Source organism: Copadichromis virginalis, linkage group LG17, assembly GCF_057382275.1.
Source record: "Copadichromis virginalis isolate Kocher_CV1m ecotype Utaka linkage group LG17, C_Virginalis_male_GT1.1, whole genome shotgun sequence".
NCBI lineage: Eukaryota > Metazoa > Chordata > Actinopteri > Cichliformes > Cichlidae > Copadichromis > Copadichromis virginalis.
Window position 1 is genome coordinate 38,414,106 of NC_140634.1, and position 22,112 is coordinate 38,436,217.

General features: G+C 39.8%; 3 protein-coding genes across 4 annotated transcripts; all 3 read left to right on the forward strand.

Annotated features, from left to right (window-relative positions):
• The first annotated feature begins 246 nt into the window (after positions 1–246).
• LOC146689904 (cornifelin-like) lies at positions 247–2,584 on the forward strand. Of its 2 annotated transcripts, none has more exons than XM_085436692.1 (4): positions 247–279; positions 1,124–1,217; positions 1,354–1,541; positions 1,624–2,584. In XM_085436692.1, the coding sequence occupies exons 2-4, from the start codon at positions 1,151–1,153 to the stop codon at positions 1,831–1,833; spliced, it is 465 nt and encodes a 154-aa protein (XP_085292818.1). In that variant the 5' UTR covers positions 247–279; positions 1,124–1,150; the 3' UTR covers positions 1,834–2,584. The 2 variants fall into 2 exon arrangements, with proteins under 2 accessions (XP_085292818.1, XP_085292819.1); XM_085436693.1 differs by lacking the exon at positions 247–279 and adding an exon at positions 290–406.
• A 6,380-nt stretch (positions 2,585–8,964) lies between these two features.
• LOC146689905 (placenta-specific gene 8 protein-like) lies at positions 8,965–11,535 on the forward strand. Its single transcript, XM_085436519.1, has 4 exons — positions 8,965–9,081; positions 9,761–9,866; positions 10,001–10,188; positions 11,056–11,535. Exons 2-4 carry the CDS (start codon positions 9,800–9,802, stop codon positions 11,290–11,292), a joined length of 492 nt encoding a protein of 163 aa, XP_085292645.1. The 5' UTR covers positions 8,965–9,081; positions 9,761–9,799; the 3' UTR covers positions 11,293–11,535.
• A 5,574-nt stretch (positions 11,536–17,109) lies between these two features.
• Positions 17,110–19,285, forward strand: LOC146689906 (cornifelin-like). The gene is made up of 4 exons (XM_085436520.1): positions 17,110–17,226; positions 18,239–18,344; positions 18,476–18,663; positions 18,942–19,285. Exons 2-4 carry the CDS (start codon positions 18,278–18,280, stop codon positions 19,170–19,172), a joined length of 486 nt encoding a protein of 161 aa, XP_085292646.1. The 5' UTR covers positions 17,110–17,226; positions 18,239–18,277; the 3' UTR covers positions 19,173–19,285.
• The last annotated feature ends 2,827 nt before the right edge of the window (positions 19,286–22,112 follow it).

A 22,112-nucleotide genomic window follows, 5' to 3' on the forward strand; every position in this document is an offset into this window, starting at 1 on the left:
TAATTCATAGCATTCATAGTCTCCTGTTGTGTAATTTCACTAGACACTTGTAAATAAAGCACTGTGTTCACGCCCATTTGCCTCCCTCTGTGTCTGCATTTGAGTCCACACCCACAGCCGGGCCCTCTCGGCCGTAACACCTTTCTCTGTTTCTATAGTTTCAGGTTTTGCAGCATTTTTGTGTCAAGCCAATGGCAACTCTAAGCCACTCCCATTACAAGGTACATCCTTTCCTATATTCCTTATCACAGGTGCACACAGGGAGTCCAGCAAGACCAGGTAAGACCTTCCACTTTTCTACAATGAATTTTACATCATCTATCGTTTAGTGTGATTCCTTTATGGTTCACGGTGTAATACTGGATGTATAACGCTGTAGGAGATGTGATGACAGAGGGAATAAAATGTAAGTAAATTTATGTAAATTGATACATTCTTAGAAAGAGATGAGTGTTTTTTTTCCTGTTTATTATTGACTCTCTGTATTGGTAACTGTTTATCTGCAAAGGTGAATTATATGCAGGGCTGCAGACTGTAAGCTGTCTTGTGTAGAGGTCAGGTTATATTGAACTGTACTCTCAACCTCGTGACTGTTTAAAATGAACTTGGATGTTTTAGGAAAGTCAGTGTTTTACCTCGTGGTGTTTCTGGTGTTTTTCTGTCTGACCCTGTTGCGTTTTTAAAGCTCAATCTTAGTCTTTGGAATCAAGGATGTATAAATCAGATTTAACTGAAGAATTACAGACAATGCACTTTTCATTTCATTTCTCCGAGCCTATAGTTTCAGTTTGTTTGTGTTTATTCAACCATAAAAAGATGCTGCTTCTAATCGAAGGAACTATGTAATTTTCTGAGGTAGAAAGCTTTTTTTTTTACATGTATATATATTTGAATTGTAGCCAACATACAGTACAGTGTTCTTCTTTCTATTTTTCGTAGTTAATCTTAGCGATCGCTGGAACAAATATTTTAAGAATTTAAGGTTTCTGATGAACAAGCTTCGCTACAAGGTGCTCCAGAATCTAATCTGATCATCTACTGCCTAGATGTCCTACACAACAGACGGTTCTTTCTGCAGATGCATTTCTTTAACTTTGGTTTACCCGCTCCTCTACTTTCACAGAGCAATCCTATAGCATCTTGGCACATAATGGCAGAGAAACCCTTGACAGACTGGGACAGTGGTCTTTGTGACTGCTTTGAGGATGCACATACTTGTAAGAAGCCAGTTAAAGTTGATTGACTCATAAATTGTATTTGTGTTTTCAGGACTACAGGTTTTTTTCTCATTTGTATCGTCTTCATCTTTTGAGACTTGTTACCACTTTATTGACGTGTTTCTGTGTTTTTCAGGTTGCTATGGATTCTGGTGCGGCCCCTGCCTCGCCTGCACCGTTTCAGGAAGATTTGGAGAGAACTACTGTCTCCCTTTATGTGACATACTTGGTTCTGCTGCATTAGCAGCCTGTGGGATACCCCTCTGTGTTCCACCAGCAGTTTTGTCTGTAAGGGCTGCCATGCGAAACAGATATGGCATCAAGGTATAAAGCGCAAGACGATGACATACTCTGAACTAAAAGTGGAAAGAAAAAGCAAAGTAATGCTTGTATTCTCTTTCTGCAGGGCTCTCTCTGTAAGGACATTGCAGTTTCCTGTTTCTGTGCCTTATGCTCCTGGTGTCAGATGCATCGTGAGTTAAAGCATCGCAAGAAAACCCCGACTGTAATCACTATAGAGAACAACACTGTTTACAACATGCAGCCTGTTCCAGTTGCCCAGCTACCAGCGGTGATGGTGTCTGCACAACCACCCACAGCTGGTTTTGTTGCTTAACCCAGGAGGTGTTATGTACTCACAGTGGCACTGCTCTGAGTTAGCTTTAATGTATTTATCAGTGAAATCAGAGCCTCTAATAATTTTTAATTGAATTGTATGATCAATTATTTGTATTATTTTCCTAATAATCCTCAATATTTTTTCCTTTAACAGTTATATTTTGAGAAATGATGATGATAGTGAGAGTTGGTGATTCACTATAGTTCTGAGATTCATTTGGTAAAAAATAGTAAAATGACGAAATCAGATACAAAGATGAAACCAAAGTTTCAGGGCTCATTTTTGTAGCCAACTATGGCAAAAGTCCATCATAAAACTTTTCTTTCAGACTTTATACTGATGTTTGATGTCATGCAGTCTGTCCAAATTATTTCCATTTAAACAAAGACAAGAGCTCAGAGTTCCTGCTACAACAATAAATAAATAAATAAATACAGGTTAGCAGAACACAAAAGACTGAATCTGGAAAAAGAACGAAAAAGCATCAAACTAACCCTGCTACAAAATAGAGCACATTTCATTCATAATGTTGTAAATCCAAGCCCATTATGTATTCATGATTTGAATCCTGGGTTATGCGAAATCCCAGAAATAAACCTTAGACAAAGTGAATCTGTGAACTAAGGTGTAGGTCTATTAGGTTATGTTGTGGTGATCCTCGGGTTGAGGGATGGGTGTTCATACTGGAGTGCAAAATTAAAACCAATGGAAGATGGACAAGAAAAGTTCAAAGCCATCAGGTCCTCAGTTTAGAGAAAAGAAGAGGAGGAGAAATGAGCAAAAGATGCAGGTAAGCAGGTGTGTCATTGGATAACGGCAGCTCATCCTGAAATAATCAGAATCAGAATACTTTATTAATCCCTAAGGAAATTATGAGGGTTACATTTGATCCAAGAAGAAAAATAGAACTAAAAATAGTAACAGTAACAGACCAACTCCAAACAATACATTGTCTTACAGATTTTACACGTTTAGGAAATAGCACTAATATATACAGATCACTCAATTATAAATATCAAGAATGAACAGAAGTGATTATAAATAAATATCAAGAAAATTGACAAGAACATTACAGAGTAGAAAAGAGTGTGTGTAAAATGGCTGTAACTATTGCAGTGTTTACAGTGTATTTCACTAGCAGGGACCACATCCTTGGTAACAATGGGGATGAGGAAGTGTGAATAGTGCTGCGGTTTGGGGAAGGCCTTGAAGGGGACTGGCAACGGCTCTCGGGCCGGGCAGATCCCCATGTACTAACGAGAAATAAATAGAGGAAAGAAAGAGAGGAGAGGAGAAGAGAAGAGAGGAAAGAAAAGGGGGGGCAGGGTGGGGCATGAAAATGAAAACAGAAGGTATTGGAGAAGGGGGGGGTTTATAGCCTGAGGCCGGAGGGGGCCTGAGGCCGGAGGGGGCGTGAAGTGGTCCCGCTCCTGAAATTCAGATGATATCTCCACTAGATGGAGGAGTTGTAGAGTGAGATGGCCACAGGCAGGAATGATTTCCTGTGTCGTTGCCAGAGGGGGTGTTCGCCCAGGGCACCAAACAGGCTAGGACCGCCACTGGGTAAGGGTTAGGGTTAGGCATTCATTTTTCATGGTTAGGGTTAGGGTAAGGGGGTAGGGAAAGCATTATGTCAATTATATGTCCCCACAAGATATGAATACCCAACGTGTGTGTGCGTGCGTGTTTTCGTGATGATTCTTAGTATCTATTAAATATTAAAAAGATGTTAACTGTCAGTCACCTCACCCCGGTCTGTGAATGCTGCTGGTTGAAGAGTAGCAATATTGATCCCTAGTCTGAAATTACTCTAAATTTATTTTTATCAATAAACAACCCTTTAGGAAATGTCCTGCAGGTCTATAAAACACTTGTCTGTTCTATGCTGAATATGCTATGTTGGTATGGATATGAGTGTGTCCTAACTTGTTATGGAAGTAATGCTAATTCACTGTCGATGTAAGCTATTCCGAGTTGTATTTTCACTGTGACTGTGTACAAGGGTTTGACATGGTGTGATTTCTGAGAACAGGAACAAAAAAAACAACAACAAGATATTACAATGCAAATAAGAAATATTTGTATTGCATAGGTCAGAGCAACAGGCCCCACACATGGACTTGTTCTTATATAATGCTTTTCTACTCTGAGCACTCAAAGCACTTTACACAGCTTGCCTCATTCATCCATTCACACCAGTAATCTTTTTAAATGCTCTTTCTATGTAAGTGCTTTCTATCTAACATTCACATGCATTCATATTCCAATGGACGCACCGGAGAGCAACTTGGGATTAGTATCTCGTCAAGGACACTTGGCATGCAGACTGGAGGACACGGAGATCGAACTGCTTACCTGAGCTACAGCTACCCCTACATTCACACTACAGTCCTGTTAAGGAAATGCATTCTCCTTATTGTGCTAAGAATGCAAAAATATATTAAAAACAGTTCTTAAATACACCACAAGATGGTGGACCAACACAAGTAATGAAACAGGCAGTTTTCAATAGTCAACATTTCAGTTACCGTCTGTGCACCAGGAATATAGTTCTTTAACACCTCTGCACACGAGAAACTCTTCAAGCTACAATAAATACTGATGTAAAGAACTAAACCCTGAACAAAACGATCAAATAATCAGTCAACTATGGGTTAAGAAAAGTTCGAGCAGGAGAACCAGAGTAGCAGAACCAAAGGAATTTGTTATCTGGAATGCTTACGCTGATGATGATCAGACCTCACTCCTGACAGAAATTGAGGCTGTCAGGCTTTTAAAGAAAATACAGAAGACATTAGCTAAGTCAGATTTACAGCTACACAAAACTGCCAGCTGATGACCTGGCAAAGGTCTTCAGACACAGACATAGGGACATATTCTTCACCTCTTCAATGTGGCCTTGGACTAAGCTGGATCCTTGAATATGAGACCTTAATCTTCCAGGCTTCTAAGCAAGAATGGTCCTTCATTTATCAGGCGCATCCTCTATAGCTGTACATCACTGTACAGTGCAAGGCTAACATCCAAGACCTTACCACTGATCCATGTGACTGCCAAAGAAAAGAAATGGAATGCACAGAAAGACTCCCTTTTAGAGGTCGAACTCCTGTACATACCCAGACCTTATGTCTCATTGCCTCTGTTCTCAATGCAGCAACAATAGCACTGTTTCTTCTCAGATGAGTTGTTGATTGAAATTACAGATTTCATCAACGCTGCCCTTGCTCTTAATGGAGACGGACAGCGCTACATTGGATTCATCATGGTAAAAACCAAGCTGGTGCCTTGATGAGGCTTGAGTTGCACGCTTTATATTACACCAATGACTCTTCACGAAGGTTTTAAATGTATGTACCCAAAAAAGTCTCAAGAATTAGTACTTCCACTACACAGACTCAGTGGCACCATGTTTCAAAGGATCACAACTTAGCTAACATTGCGACAGGGCAAATAACAGCAAGTCTGCAAGTAAATACATGAGAAGTACACCAGCAAGTACACCAAGACAAGTTTTTTCACTCATCCTTGGTTCCTGAAGTTCTAACAGCAGCTATTTACATCTGAGACATGAAGTATGTTTGATCTGGTCAAACCAGAACATGATGCAGAGATCTGCCCATTGATCAGTGTTTTCACAACTAAAACTGTTGAAAGACTTCTGTTTCCTCATTGACTAGAATAGTTCTCCTTATGAAAGACCCTGATATGAGGAATGACAAAGCTCATCAGTGTGGCAAGGAAGTCTAAGGTTTCGAGGGAAAACCCTTAAAACCCCTAAATACTGCAAATTTTCGGGTGATCCTTGATGTTTAACAGTTAGCATTCAAGGATAAAGTTAAACAGCTGGAAGAGGGGAACTAGTTTTGAAAATAAGTTCTTTGTCGAGGCTGAGCCCATTCCTTGACCAGGTTGTGGGACGATTATGGTAAATGGACTGGTTCTTATATATCGTTTTTCTACTGCAGCTGAGCTCTCCAAAGCGCTTTACGCAGTTTGCCTCATTCACCCATTCACACAAGCACTTTCTTTCTAAGCTCTTTCTACGTAAATGCTTTCTATCTAACGTTCATCATCATGGTTATAAAGTAGAATCATTGCTTTGAAGTCTCTCCGTGGTGGTTTTTATCTTTGCTTTGTGTTGTCGGCTTTGCGTTCATACTTAAATACTAAGAGAAAGAACATGTGTGTCCTCATTAGGACAGGGACTAGTGTTGGTGTGTGGGGCTGTAGCCACAGGTTTATAATGTTAATTGGCAACTAGAAAAATTTGCATTTCCTGCGAAAATGCTGTGTGGATTCCTTAACGCTGAAGATGTCTGCTGAAAAAAGCTGAAAAAGTTGAAAAAAATGTTGCCCTGAGCAGGATTCAAACCTGGCCCTTCTGGTCTCAAGGCAGCTACTCATCTCACTGAGCCAAAGTCATTCTCACAAAGCGGAGGTGGAGAGACTGACAATTGTGCTGAATGATGAGCAGAAGCTGCTGAGAATTGTGCTGATAAGAGGTGAAAAGGCTGAAATTTTTTCTGAAGAGGTGAATAAGCAGAATTTGGGCAGAAAAGAGGTGAAAATTCTGAAAAGTCTGCTGAAAAGAGTTCCATCAGCAGAATTTCTGCTGAAAAGAGGTGAATGAGCAGAATTCTGCTGAAAAGAGGCTTTTGCTTGGTTCACGTTTACTAAGGCACTACCCAAAAGGCGCCACAGGAGGGCACTCCAACACAAGAGATGACCTATTTACACTGATGCACTTAGTAAACAGTCAGCCCCCTAGTGACTATGATTTGGCAGAAATACTATGACTTAGTAGTAATACTATAACATAACAGATTTCCTAAAAAAAAAAAACTATGAAATTGCAGTAATTCTGACTTGGCAGAGATACTACGTTAAAAAAAAAATGTTGCCCTGAGCAGGATTCAAACCTGGCCCTTCTGGTCTGTAGGCGGCTATTCATCTCACTGCGCCAAACTCTTTCTCACAAAGAAGTGGTGGAGAGACTGACAATTGTGCTGAAATGAGCAGAAGCGGCTGAGAATTGTGCTGATAAGAGGTGAAAAGGCTGAAAACTTTGCAGAAAAGAGGTGAATCAGCAGAATTTCTGCTGAAAATAGGTTTTTTCTGAAAACAGCAGAAAAAACTGAAAATTTTGCTGAAAAGAGTTCAATCAGCAAAATTTCTGCTGAAAAGAGTTGAATGAGCAGAATTCTGCTGAAAAGAGTTGAATGAGCAGAATTCTGCTGAAAAGAGGTTTGTGCTGAAAACAGCTGAAAAAGCTGGTATTTGTGCTGAAAAGTAGTGAAAAAACTGAAAATTGTGCTGAAAAGGGGTGAAAAAGCTTAAATTTGTGTTGAAAAAGAGTTAAAAAAAGTTTAACTGTTGACTGAAAGAAATGTTGCCATAAGCGGGATTTGAACCCAGGCCTCCCACTCCGAGAACGGATGCTCATCTCACTGAGCTAAAACACAGGTCAACCCGGCAAGGAAAATCAGTGAGGCCACTGATAATATGCAGAAATAGGCAAAAAACATTGCAAAAAAAATTCAATATCTCAAAAAGTATAGAAGTTATGAGCACCAAAAGTCTTACCACTTTTGCCTACGGCATCCACACAATTATGAGACACTGTGTTTCAAATCATTTTACATAGTAACAGGAAAGTAACAACGAGTAGTACAACATGGCTTTCTCATGGGTGTAATAAGTAACATACTGCACTACTTTTAAGAAAAGTGTTCTGTGTAATATGTGTAACAACTTTTTTACTTTTCTATTTTGGAGTTATGACCCCAACACTGATCACAACAAAGAGGGAAAACAACATTCACAAACATTTGACCACGCACCGTGTAATTAGTTTGCATGAATGTAATGTCGTTGATATGCTACTTAGAGATGGTGGTGACTCTCAAACTGGAGCAAATGAGAATTGTTAAGAGGTATACTCTAAAACACTTCTTCAGTAGAGACTCAGAGAAGAGAAACACACAGAACTTCTTGCTAGCAAGGGCGAGCCTCCAGCACTGAGACTCGTGCTGAGAAACTGCCCCGGTCTTTATTTATACTTCAGTGAGCGTTTGTTTCTTACATTGGAATGTGGAGGTGTACGAGTGTGTGTGTGTGCGTGTGCGTGTGTGAGACCGCATAAACGACTTCCCTTAACCTGCTGGTCTGGAAAATCCAACAGTTCATCTATATGTAAAGAAGGCACTTAGACTAAAACTGACATAGCTACGTTAATCCTACCGTAAAACAATAAAACAAGGTACGACCTCTCCCATGCTCCTAGGATGTGGGGGTGAACGCCAGAACACCCTGGAATGTTACAGACCTCCTAGAATGAGACATTCTTTCAATATGCCACCAACTATATACTTCTAAACACAAATGATTACATGTAGTATTCTACCATATGCAAACTTATATCATTAAAAGATTATACTGACTACTAAATACAATTTTCCATTGACAAGAATCAATAAGGATTTTAATCAATGAGGGATATCAATGTTGGAATAAGAATCGCTAAATTCTTATCAATTCCCTACGTGTGTAACACTGGCATGGTGTGGTCACATATGTATCAAAGTTACAGATCGGTATTTTGAGGATTCTTAAGAAAAACATGATAATTATAATTATTAGTTCCTGTTCCAAAAAGCAACTGAAAAACACTTAACTGTTTATTTTTCTTTTAGCACTTAGGACTCTCTTTTATAATAAGCACCCTTTTCAGTTGTTTTTGCTTTTCCTTTAAAAACCACCTGGAATGCAGTTATTAATAATAATAATAATGGATTGCATTTATATAGCACTTTACAATTCCACTATTCATTCACTCTCACATTCATACACTGGTGGAGGCTACAGTTGTAGCCACAGCTGCCCTGGGGCAGACTGACAGAAGCGAGGCTGCCATATCGCGCCATCGGCCCCTCTGGCCAACACCAGTAGGCGGTAGGTGAAGTGTCTTGCCCAAGGACACAACGACCGAGACTGTCCGAGCCAGGGCTCAAACCAGCAACCTTCCGGTTACAAGACGAACTGCCAACTCTTTGAGCCACGATCGCCCCCGCAATTACCACATAATGGAAAGTCACTTTTAGTTTCATGTTTCCATTTCCAGAGTTTCAGGCTTGGCAGCATTGTTTGTGTTGGCCCAAATGCCACTGACACTCCTTATCCAAAGAGCCAAGGATCCTTTTATTCATTAAGTTTCAGAGGTGCGCAAAGGGTGTCCAGCAATAGCAGGTAAGATGTTCCAGTTTTCATTCAATTCATTTTACATCAACTTAGTGGTCGGAGAAACAGAGGTCATCATTACGGTGTGACTGTAAAAATCTAAGGTTTATGTAAACTGTTATGTGTGTTATTAGTATTCCCGAAGGCAAACCACATCCAAATTCTAAGCTGTCTGGTGTAGTGGACAGTTAAAGTAGATTACACTGTCTGAACTGTAAGCGTAATATACTTTCACTTCCAAACCAGTCTACATATCCTGTTCAGATGTTTACTTTTGAGATATGTCAACCACGTATTGCTGTTTGTTTTAAAGTCACTTGGATGTGTATAGAAAGCTTGTTCTTCCTTCATCCCCAAATGCTTGTTCATTATCGATGTTTGGGGGTGTCTTTCTGTAATGCTGTAGAATTTTTACCTTGATATATAAAATGTCTTGTGAATTATGGATATATTAATCAAGCTTAACTGACGACTTACAAAATGACCACAATATCCTTAACATGCACTTTGGTTTCATATCTATGTGCATGTGTCCACAACATATACTTTTTTTCTCTACTTAAACTTTCCCATTGCTACAAATATTTGAATGTCTCAGGTCTCGTGAACAAGTTTGATAGAAAGAACTTCAAAATTAACATTTTGAATTTCATTTAATTTGGCTTTTTCTGCTTCTCGACTTTCACAGAGTGATCGTTCAGTGTCTGTGGGTGAAGTTCAATATACAATGGCAGAAAAACCTTTGACAGACTGGGACAGTGGTCTTTGTGACTGCTTTGAGGATGCACGTACTTGTAAGAAGCCATTTAAATATGATTGACTCATAAATTATATTTGTATTTTCAGGACTACAAGTTGTTCTGATTTGTGTTGCCTTCATCTTTTGAGACTTGTTACAACTTTGTTGATGCGTTTCTGTGTTTTTCAGGCTGCTATGGATTCTGGTGCTGCCCCTGTCTTGCCTGCACTGTTTCAGGAAGATTTGGAGAGAACAACTGTCTCCCTTTATGTGATATATGTGGCTCTGGTGTATTAGCAGCCTTTGGGATACCTGTTTGTGTTCCTCCTGCAGTTTTGTCTGTAAGAGCTGCCATGCGAAACAGATATGGCATCAAGGTATGAACCGTGAGATGATGACACTGAACAAATTCGACCTGGGTCACTTTCGTATGCGGTACTGAATCCGATACATATCCGATGTTTTAGAAAGCGACTGCTGTTTGAACGGTCATGTCGCATTAAATCCGTCTTTTACGTCACTGACACAAGACAGACGCCAATTATCACCGCCGGAGAAGACATCGTGAACGCTGCCTGGCCATCCAGCGAAACTCTTGGGAAGACAACGTGAACATTTTATTTGTACTGTATAATCTGCAGATTCTGACAGAAATCTGCAACTATCCTTTGAAGCACCGCTCCTCTCTAAAACAGCAATAAGGATAATTATTAGGTTATTTACATTATTATGTAAATAACACAATAACTTAAAGCAAAAATTGGGAAATGTACAATCCGAAGTCTTTATATTAAGGGCCATCAGTCAAACAATATTTTTTTGCTCTGGGTCTAAACAGAGCGCGTTATGTGTGACGTCTTCTTTTGCGCATGCGGGCCGCTTTGAGCGTTCACACTGGAGCACGTTTGCTGTCACATTTTATTTGTAGTGTGAATGAGCAGACAAAAAAATCGGATTTGATCAAAAAATCTGAATTGAGCATCAAGACCTGCAGTGTGAACGTAGCCTTAGTGGGAATTACAAGTCTCACTCACTGAATCAAAAACATCCATATTTGATTTCAACTATGCCTAAATGTTTTTTTGTCAAACATTCACACACATACTCAGTATCTGCTGCAAGGATATTGTGACATGTGGACCAGAAGAGCCAGGGATTGATCTACCAAACTTCTGGTTGGTAGATGACCTGCTCCTCCACCTGAATTACACCACATCTGTAATGCTTGTACTCTCTTTCTGCAGGGCTCTCTCTGTAAGGACATTGCAATTTCCTGTTTCTGTGAGTGGTGCTCCTGGTGTCAGATGCATCGTGAGTTAAGGCATCGCAAGAAAACCCCGACTGTCATCAACATACAGAATAACACTGTTGTCAACATGCAGCCTATTCCAACTTTTCAGCCAGGAGTGATGATGCTGCCTGCACAACCAGTTGCAACTGGTTTCATGTCTCAACCAACAGTGGTCGTTCAAACAAAGTAACACTCGTAGAAATCTGATGCTGCTCAGAGTGTGTTCTCATGTATTTACTTGTAAAAGCAAGAATGTAATCATTTAGTATGTTAAATTCTTACTGTTGATTTCCTAGTTTTCAAGAAAATTAAGAGAGTTAACATAAATGATGGGAATGATGATTCGCCCATTTGAAGTTTAGTTACAAATGTAAATGTACTTTATTGTTGAAGTAATAGCGATGTTTTACAGGCTCAATAAAAACAAATCTGCACCCCATTTTTGTTGTCTTATCCTACTTTTCTGAGACTTTTCTGGTCAAATGAGTGATTCAGTTTTAAAATCTGCAAAGATCCACCATGAAGCATTTGTTTCAGATTTTACACTGATGCTTTGTGTCATGCACTGTGTGGTTGTGTCCTTGTGGTGTTTTCAATATGAAGATTCTCAGTCATCCAGGTCATCATAGTCTAAGGAGCTTGGAAAGAAAAGCGTCTGGACTTGTTTAAGTTGCTTGAAGACGTTTCACCTCTCATCCGAGAAGTTTCCTCAGTTCTAGGGTCAAATGGTGGAGAGTCCCAGATTTAAACCTAGTGGGAGTTTCCCCCCAAAGAGGGACAAAGGACCCCCCTGATGATCCTCTACCTAATCACATGAGCCGAGGCGTGAAAATGGGTGTGGGTCACAATCAGCCAGGGTTTTGGGTGAGCTCATTGTGAAACCTGGCCCCACCCTATCATGTGATTTCCTGAGGTCAGCTGGCCCAGGATGTGAGTGGGCGTTAAGGCGTCTGGGGAGGGTTCTCAAAACTGGATTATAAATGGCAGACAGTTGGTGTTGTAAACCACCGCCTCTGTTCAAAGATGGTCGCTCACAGTGGACATAGATGGCTTCTTTCACTCCTCTTTCAAACCATCTGTCCTCTCTGTCCAAAATGTGAACGTTGGCATCCTCGAAAGAGTGACCTTTGTCTTCTAGATGCAGATGAACTGCTGAGTCTTGTCCTGTGGAGGTGGCTCTTCTATGTTGTGCCATGCGCTTGTGAAGTGGCTGTTTGGTCTCTCCAATGTAGAGGTCTGGGCATTCCTCGCTGCACTGCACAGCATACACCACATTGTTAAGTTTGTGTTTTGGAGTTTTGTCTTTGGGATGAACCAGTGTCTGTCTGAGCGTGTTGCTGGGTCTGAAATGCACCAGGATGTCATGCTTGGAGAAAACTCTCCTGAGTTTCTCTGATACACCGGCTACATAGGGGATGACAATGTTGTTGCATCTGTCTTTCTTATCCTCCATCGCTGGTGTCTGGTGTCACTGAGGAGAGTCGTGATCTTTGTCTGGTAATCCGTTGTGTTTAGGACCATGGTGCATCTTCCCTTATCAGCTGGTAATATAGTGATGTTGTGGTCTTTGCTCAGGGAAGCGACGGCCTTCTTTTCTTGTAATGTGAGGTTAGACGGCGGGACTTTGGCACTGGAGAGGGTGGCTGAGACTTTCATCCTGATTTGCTCTGCTTCTGTCTGTGATGATTTATTAATCCATATGGCGGTTTCTGTGGCTGTGATGAGGTCCACTATGGGCGAATTAGTGATGGGATTTCCGGCTCTTTTTAGAGATCCGGCTCTTTCGGTTCGGCTCACTAAAAAGAGCCGGCTCTTTCGGCTCCGAACCGGCTCTTCAGGTTGTTTTGTTGCTTTAATTAATTTATTATTAACAATAATATACAATTATGCACAAAAGGAATTACTAACGTAAAAACAAGTGGTTTTATTTATATATGTTTATATATAAATATATGCGGTGGCCCCTAGAGACAAAACACGTACAAACTCCAAAACACATTTCTAGCATGAACTGAACTTCCAAAGCAGAGCTACTAGATCACTTAAATTACACAATTGAAAGCATGTGTGTATTGTTTGTGTATTTATACACAGGCACTCATATATATATATTCAAATAATTTTAAAAAAAAGTTCATTTACCTGTTATTACCACACACCAAATCCGGTCATTGGTACTTGCTGGCTTGTGTAGCCACAAGATAACAAAGGCTCAACACTGCACCCAGCATCCTGGAGCACTTCTGTTGTTTTTTGTACGTGTTTTGAGTTTTTATGTGCTTCTGAGTTTTTATATGCTTCTGAGTTTTTACGTGCTTCGGAGTTTGTACGTGTTTTTACGTGTTTTGGAGTTTTTACGTGTTTTGGAGTTTGTACATGTTTTTACGTGTTTTGGAGTTTGTACATGCTTCAGAGTTCGTACGTGATTTGAAGTTTGTGTGTGCTTTGTCTCTAGGGGCCACCGTAAATATACTTTTATTTATTCACTCCACATAAAATGTAATAAATAAATCATCTAATACAAAAATCAACTATTCACATTTCAAGTTTTAACTATTTAAATTTTCAGCTTTTTCCTTTCACAAATTTAAAGTGAAAAGAACACAAAACACTGCAAACCACAACACAATTAAATATAAATTATAATATGAAAACTAAAAGAACATGCATATTCTCTGTCATATGGACCTGCATGAATAAACTTTCTCAATCCTTTATCATCTGCAACCGAAAATAGTTGTGGATGATTACTATACCTTTCTAATGTTGTTGTCCCTGCCTCTCTTTCTCTCTCTCTGGCTCTGTTCCTGTGCTACTGAGTGTAACTACCGCCCCTCCCCCCTCTGCCCAGCGTAAAGCACAAGGCTCGCGTGCAGAGTGAAACGGAAAAAAAGTGCGAGAGAGAGGCTGAGAGAAAGAAAAAAAAAAAAAAAAAAAACACGTGACGGCTCGCGATAAGGAGACAGCTCGCGATAAGGAGCCGGCTCGCGTCGTTCACGTCAAAGAGTCGGCTCTAAGAGCCATTTCGTTTGCGAACGACCCATCACTAGGGCGAATGTTGCGGAGAAATGGCAAAATTGAGACCTTTAGCTAATACTTTCTTTTCAGGTTCAGTGAGATTCCGGTCTGAAAGGTTCTTCACCCATTTTATAAAGTTTATAAAGTCGTTTATAAATTCTCCATGTCCCACTGTTAGCTAGATTGCATTTTGCTTTGCAGCATTGTGCCACCGAGTCTGTGTAGTGGACTTTCTAATTAGGGCTGATATTGTCACTGATTTCTACAACTCGTTCAATTCTGATTCGCAAGGTCATGATTTGATTTGCCTCAATTTGATTTTGAAATATTATAAATATATTATTATATTATAATTGTGATCATTTATCTTGTATATGTACTGTATAATGATTCAACAATTCTTTGATTAGAAGTATAAGGTAGCATAAGATATAATAAGATGTAACAATCTCACAACCTCGAAGCGTGAGGAGACAGAGAGCAGGGCATGACAGACAGACGGACCAACATCCTCGTATACACTATATACACACAGACAAGGAAACAAAGAAATGGCAGTTAGGCAGGGAAAACCAGCTGACACTAATCAGATGAGACAAGACTGGGAGGAAGCAAAAGAGAGTAGTCACCGGGGAGACAGAGGCCTGAAACATGGGACAGGAAGGCACAGAGCAGACACAAAACGGAACAGGAATAGAGCTAGAAATACTTGAACAGGAACCAAAACACTAACATTGATAACCATGAAAAACAAATAATCAAGAAACAAATTAAACAGGTATAAAACACTGGGTCACCGATCCAGGACCGTGACAATTTCTCTGCAATTACACACTCAGTGTAAACTATCTTGGATTAAAAGCAAAGCTGATAGTTGTGAGACTTAATCAGAGGTTCAAGGATCACAGCAGATGCCTTCGTGTCAAAGTAACTGAGAATAAAACTGAAAAATATCAAGATTCTTTTTGGCCTGGTCTTTTACAGCATTATGACCCCCTTGAAAACGATCTGCAGGAGATCAAAAACTGAAGGAAACCATGAATCAACATTTGACGATTATCTGATGCTGCTGAAGCGAAGCAGAGCAAAGTTAGAAGTTTGTTAGAGACACAGATAAGCGTTTTGCAATTTAGCATAAGTTGTAAAAGTTGAAATTTCTTTGTTATTGAAAAGCAGAAATTAGGTTTTCCTGTTAGAGCAAATTTTGGGAAAATAAATAAAATTTTTAAAAAAAAACAGCGGCCGACAGTGCTCTACACAACGGTAGACTGGTGGGTAATAACAAAGAGAATCACGCAGAAAAATAGAGATTTTTAATGGATTTTTAATGGGTTTTCTCGTGGTGGAAGCAAGACAACCAAAGTAAGGTGGAATTCATGACAATGTTTTTCAAGTGTAGTTTTGATCTTCCTTTGCTGTTGGATCAGTGAATTTTGGACAGAGTGACAAAGCCTGCAGCTGTGCAGTCTGTGAGATTGCAAATCTGTCAGCTTTCAGCACCCAAAGGCGTGTCCATTGTTGCCAGACTAACCGCAATTTGTGTTCAGATATTTATGTGGAAACCATTTACCTGCTCTTCAATCGTTTGCTGTTTTAGCAGTTTAGTGGGTGTTGAAATACTTTTGTGAGCTTTTAGCTGAGATTCTGGCATTTCTGGCAAAATTCATTTATATTTAAAAATGTATTTCAGGACTTAATGAATCGATATTCTTCAAATGAAAATCGATTTGAAATGGGAAATCAAGTTTTTAAACCCACCCTATTTCTAATTCTTGAGTCATTTTTTGGATACGTACGTGTAAAACCTTTGTGAATAGTTAGTTAGTTATAATAGTTACAAACTTGCCAATGACAGCTGTAGTTTCAATAAACGACTCATCTGAGAAGAAACAATGTTTTTGGTGCTGCATTGAAAACAGAGAGACATACGATTTGGGTATGTACCGGAGTTCGACCCCACCGTTTTTCTGTGCATTCCATTTCTTTTCTTTAGCAGTCACATAGATCAGTGGTATGGTCTCGGATGAGGGCCTTGCACGGTACAGTGATGTACAGCAATGTACAGCTATAGAGGATGTGCCTGACTAAGTGAAGGATCATTCTTGCTTAGGAGCCTGGAAGATGAAGGCATCATATTCAAGGATCCAGCTTAGTCCAAGACCACGCTGAAGAGGTGAAGAGTCTGTCCCTATATCTAAGTCCTTTTCCAGGTCATCAGCTGGAATGCATCCATCACTTTGCTACTGTTTGAGGCAGTTTTGTGTACGGTAGCTGTAAATTTGACTTAGCTAATATCTTCTGTATTTTCTTTGGAAGACTGACAGCCTCAATTTCTGTCAGAAGTGAGGTCAGATAATCGTTAGCATAGACACTCAAGATAACAAATTCCTTTGGTTTTTCTGCTTCTCCTGAATTTTCTTCACCCATAGTTGCCCGATTATTGGATCATTTTCACCCTTGTTAAGGATTTAGTTGAGGTTTTTTCCTCTTTCTTTTTCCCCTGTCCTGTCCGCCAGTGTAGCAATCAGAATTTGTGTCTGAAGGACAAAAATGCATTTGCTATATTGGTCCACTTGATAGCCATATTTTAAAGAAATATTTTTAGGATTTCTTTTATATTTAATTATTACAATCACAATGTAACAGACTCGGGGCAAGAAAAGAAAGAATAAAGCTGTGGAGAAACTTAAAAGAAGGAGATGGAAGGAAAAAACACTTAGAATCTGCTTCAACACCTACTGAAAATAAATAAATAAAAAAAATCAGAGAAAACAAAGCAACAACCAACATAAGCATAAACAGCAGTAAATAATATATGTTAATGAACAGCACACAGTACTAACAATACCAGATACATTTAGAGGCAGTAGCCAACCGAGATAGCGTGAGTCTGTGAGTACCTGCTTGTACAGCTGTGTGGGTGACTGCGCTTGTATTCAAAGGTTAAAACACAATGGCCATGAAGGACATTGTTGAATGGACTTTGAGTTTCATTTTTCCGTTTCCAGAGTTTCAAGCTTTGCAGTGTTATTTGTGTTGACCCAACTGAAATAAACTCAGTCCAAAGAGCCTCCGTTCAGTCATTAAGAGGTGCGCAGAGGGGCAGGTAAGACCTTCCAGTTTTCTACAAGTCTTTTCACATAAACTTAGTGATTAGTACTTTTTGTACCTGATACTAGAGGCGGTTTGCAAAGAGAAAGCTTTGACTTTATAATTTATTGGATTACATGGGTGTACACGCAGTGTGTTTTGTTTGTTAGCCCTCTTTGGAGAAGCAGAGGCCATCATGAGGGTGTGGCTGTAAAACGTTAAGGTTTATATGAACTGAAACAACAACAAAAAAAGACTCAAATGTGTATAACAGTATCGAAGTTCTTAGAAAGAGAGAGGTATACTTTTTAATAGCCTGTGTTTCTAGTGTTGTTTTTTAAATTATTATTCCCAAAGGCAAACCACATATCGAACTCCAGATTCTAAGCTGTGTGTTGTAGAGGACAGTTAAAGTAGATTAGTGAGCTTGAAAAGAAAAGCGTCTGGAGTTCTTTAAGTTTCTTGAAGATGTTTCACATTTCATTTGAGAAGCTTCAGTTCTGAACTGAACTGAAGAAGCTTCTACGATGACCTGGATGACTGAGAACGGTCACAGAGACAGTTAAAGTACATTAAACTGTCTGAACTGTAAGCGTAATAGACTTTCACTTCCAAACCAGTCTACATATCCTGTTCAGGAGAGAGTTGCGTTACTGTACTCGTGTTTCAAATTACACAAGCCATCTTTCTGAGATATGTCAACCATGTATTGCTGTTTGTTTTTAAGTCACTTGGATGTTTATAGAAAGCTTGTTTTTCCAACATCCCCAAATGCTTGTTCATGGTGGATGTTTAGGTGTTTCTCTCTGTAATGCTCTAGTATATTTACCTTGTTATATAAAATGTCCTGTAAATTATGGATATATTAATAAAGCTTAATTGGAGAATTAAAAGATTACTAAAGAGATCGACGGCATATGCCTTTTGGCTGTAGTTTGAAAGAAAGTGCTCCAAAATTTTAACTTTCATTTAATTTGTACTTTTAATTTTCATTTTATTTTGTTTTTTCTGCTTCTCGACTTTCACAGAGTGATCGTTCAGTGTCTGTGGGTGAAGTTCAACATACAATGGCAGAAAAACCCTTGACAGACTGGGACAGTGGTCTCCTTGACTGCTTTGAGGATGTAAATACTTGTAAGAAGCCAGTTAAATTTGTCTCATAAATTGCATTTGTGTTTTCAGGACTACAGTTTTTTTCTCATTTGTGTTGCCTTCATCTTTTCAGACTTCTTACAACTTTGTTGATGCGTTTCTGTGTTTTTCAGGCTGCTATGGATTCTGGTGCTGCCCCTGTCTCGCCTGCACTGTTTCAGGAAGATTTGGAGAGAACAACTGTCTCCCTTTATGTGATATATGTGGCTCTGGTGTATTAGCAGTCTTTGGGATACCTGTTTGTGTTCCTCCTGCAGTTTTGTCTGTAAGAGCTGCCATGCGAAACAGATATGGCATCAAGGTATGAACCGTGAGATGATGACACTGAACTCAAAGCTGGACTTTAGTGGGAATTACAAGTCTCACTCACTGAAACAAAAACATCCATAGTTGATTTCAACTATGCCTAAATGTTTTTTGTCAAACATTCACACACATACTCAGTATCTGCTGCAAGGATATTGTGACATGTGGACCAGAAGAGCCACGGATTGATCTACCAAACCTCTGGTTGGTAGATGACCTGCTCCTCCACCTGAATTACACCACATCTGTAATGCTTGTACTCTCTTTCTGCAGGGCTCTCTCTGTAAGGACATTGCAATTTCCTGCTTCTGTGAGTGGTGCTCCTGGTGTCAGATGCATCGTGAGTTAAAGCATCGCAAGAAAGCGCCAACTGTCATCAACTTACACAATAACACTGTCATCAACATGCAGCCTGTTCCAACTGTCCAGCCAGGAGTGATGATGATGCCTGCGCAACCAGTTGCAACTGGTTTCATGACTCAACCAGCAGTTGTCATTCACTAAAAGTGAAACTGAGAGATCTGATGTTACTCAGGGTATTAACTTGTGAAAGCAGAGAATGTAATCATTTAGTATGGTAAACCCTTACTAATGACTTCCTAGTTATCAAGAAAATTAAGAGAGTTAACATAAATGATGGGAATGATGATTTGCCCATTTGAAGTTTGGTTACAAATGTAAATGTACTTTATTGTTTACGCAATAACAATATTTTACTGACTAAAAACTTTCAGAGATCTAGTCTTATCCTACTTTTCTGAGAATTTTCTTCTCAAATGAGTGATTCAATTCTAAAAGCTGCAAAGACTTTTACACGAAAACTTCAGAAGGGAATGCAAATGGTACATTTGAACACCATGGATATACAGTCCAGACTGACAAACTAACAATAACAAGGAACAATAGTTGAGATGTTGAGCTCTCCGTAACCTGCCAACACATACAGTGGGGCAAAAAAGTATTTAGTCAGCCACCGATTGTGCAAGTTCCCCCACCTAAAATGATGACAGAGGTCAGTAATTTGCACCAGAGGTACACTTCAACTGTGAGAGACAGAATGTGAAAAAAAAATCCATGAATCCACATGGTAGGATTTGTAAAGAATTTATTCGTAAATCAGGGTGGAAAATAAGTATTTGGTCAATAACAAAAATACAACTCAATACTTTGTAACATAACCTTTGTTGGCAATAACAGAGGTCAAACGTTTACTATAGGTCTTTACCAGGTTTGCACACACAGTAGCTGGTATTTTGGCCCATTCCTCCATGCAGATCTTCTCGAGAGCAGTGATGTTTTGGGGCTGTCGCCGAGCAACACGGACTTTCAACTCCCGCCACAGATTTTCTATGGGGTTGAGGTCTGGAGACTGGCTAGGCCACTCCAGGACTTTCAAATGCTTCTTACGGAGCCACTCCTTTGTTGCCCGGGCGGTGTGTTTTGGATCATTGTCATGTTGGAAGACCCAGCCTCGTTTCATCTTCAAAGTTCTCACTGATGGAAGGAGGTTTTGGCTCAAAATCTCACGATACATGGCCCCATTCATTCTGTCCTTAACACGGATCAGTCGTCCTGTCCCCTTGGCAGAAAAACAGCCCCATAGCATGATGTTTCCACCCCCATGCTTCACAGTAGGTATGGTGTTCTTGGGATGCAACTCAGTATTCTTTGTCCTCCAAACACGACGAGTTGAGTTTATACCAAAAAGTTCTACTTTGGTTTCATCTGACCACATGACATTCTCCCAATCCTCTGCTGTATCATCCATGTGCTCTCTGGCAAACTTCAGACGGGCCTGGACATGCACTGGCTTCAGCAGCGGAACACGTCTGGCACTGCGGGATTTGATTCCCTGCCGTTGTAGTGTGTTACTGATGGTGACCTTTGTTACTTTGGTCCCAGCTCTCTGCAGGTCATTCACCAGGTCCCCCCGTGTGGGTCTGGGATCTTTGCTCACCGTTCTCATGATCATTTTGACCCCACGGGATGAGATCTTGCGTGGAGCCCCAGATCGAGGGAGATTATCAGTGGTCTTGTATGTCTTCCATTTTCTGATGATTGCTCCCACAGTTGATTTTTTCACACCAAGCTGCTTGCCTATTGTAGATTCACTCTTCCCAGTCTGGAGCAGGTCTACAATACTTTTCCTGGTGTCCTTCGAAAGCTCTTTGGTCTTGGCCATGGCGGAGTTTGGAGTCTGATTGTTTGAGGCTGTGGACAGGTGTCTTTTATACAGATGATGAGTTCAAACAGGTGCCATTCATACAGGTAACGAGTGGGGGACAGAAAAACTTCTTACAGAAGACGTTACAGGTCTGTGAGAGCCAGAGATTTTCCTTGTTTGAGGTGACCAAATACTTATTTTCCACCCTAATTTACGAATAAATTCTTTACAAATCCTACCATGTGAATTCATGGATTTTTTTTTTCATATTCTGTCTCTCAAAGTTGAAGTGTACCTCTGGTGCAAATTACTGACCTCTGTCATCATTTTAAGTGGGGGAACTTGCACAATCGGTGGCTGACTAAATACTTTTTTGCCCCACTGTACTAGCATTGTCTGGATATAAAACTTTAGTGGTTTGTTGTCTCCTGCTTCACAGCCAGTAGCAGGAAAGGATTTTAAAAATAAATTTCTTTGGTTAGTTTGTTTAGCTTCAAGATTATCAAATAAATGGGAGCCAGATGTATTCATATGCTTTATTTTGGAAATTAACTAACTTTACCGCTGTAGGAAACCTGTATATTTGTGAATTTCCAAACTATGAAAAGAGGCTCTTGAACAAATTGACCAGGCAAGTGCATCCTGATAATGAGTTTGATGAATCGCATTGACAAAGAGCTTAAGACAAACATAGCTTCAGGGAGTGTGTGTGTGTCAGAGTGCTCTGGAATGCACACAGAGTCTTTGCAGACTATTAAGGATCAAACATCCTATCAATATGCAATCAATTATATACCTCTAAGCATATATGGTTGTCATTTATGCTCAGAAATATATAATCCAACAATATAAACCTGACGCCCTCCTCCAAGCTTGGGTGTGATGGTAGCCCTCTAGTGGGTCACCACACTATCCTTTAGCATAGCATTAAAAGAAACGTGCCTTGCAAGCTGGAAAAACTGGTTTGATTAGAAGTTCATATTACAGCACTCTGGCTTGTAGTAATCCAGTAATTAAATACTTGTTTGTCTAAACAGCACTTAGGTCACACAGCATACTTAGATTTTTGGATAGAGAAACAAGGCTATTCTTTATTGTGAATTTTAGAAAGACAAACCAAATTATATTCAATTTTTATTCTCTTCTAACTAGAGCAAGAGAGGTTTTTTTTTTTTCTGTCTGTTTAAAGGGAAATAAATCGAGGTGTCATCTGCATGTCAGTCTTGATTAAGGCATGTAAATCAGGAATATGGCACCATGCATAGAGCCCACAGAGGCTC

What these genes read in the sequence shown, in the direction of transcription:
- LOC146689904 (XM_085436692.1), top strand. Translation starts at nt 1,151, where the DNA reads ATGGCAGAGAAACCCTTGACAGACTGGGACAGTGGTCTTTGTGACTGC. An exon ending in CTTTGAGGATGCACATACTT is followed by an intron (nt 1,218 to 1,353) that starts GTAAGAAGCCAG and finishes TGTGTTTTTCAG; the next exon opens with GTTGCTATGGATTCTGGTGC. An exon ending in GAAACAGATATGGCATCAAG is followed by an intron (nt 1,542 to 1,623) that starts GTATAAAGCGCA and finishes CTCTTTCTGCAG; the next exon opens with GGCTCTCTCTGTAAGGACAT.
- LOC146689905 (XM_085436519.1), top strand. Translation starts at nt 9,800, where the DNA reads ATGGCAGAAAAACCTTTGACAGACTGGGACAGTGGTCTTTGTGACTGC. An exon ending in CTTTGAGGATGCACGTACTT is followed by an intron (nt 9,867 to 10,000) that starts GTAAGAAGCCAT and finishes TGTGTTTTTCAG; the next exon opens with GCTGCTATGGATTCTGGTGC. An exon ending in GAAACAGATATGGCATCAAG is followed by an intron (nt 10,189 to 11,055) that starts GTATGAACCGTG and finishes CTCTTTCTGCAG; the next exon opens with GGCTCTCTCTGTAAGGACAT.
- LOC146689906 (XM_085436520.1), top strand. Translation starts at nt 18,278, where the DNA reads ATGGCAGAAAAACCCTTGACAGACTGGGACAGTGGTCTCCTTGACTGC. An exon ending in CTTTGAGGATGTAAATACTT is followed by an intron (nt 18,345 to 18,475) that starts GTAAGAAGCCAG and finishes TGTGTTTTTCAG; the next exon opens with GCTGCTATGGATTCTGGTGC. An exon ending in GAAACAGATATGGCATCAAG is followed by an intron (nt 18,664 to 18,941) that starts GTATGAACCGTG and finishes CTCTTTCTGCAG; the next exon opens with GGCTCTCTCTGTAAGGACAT.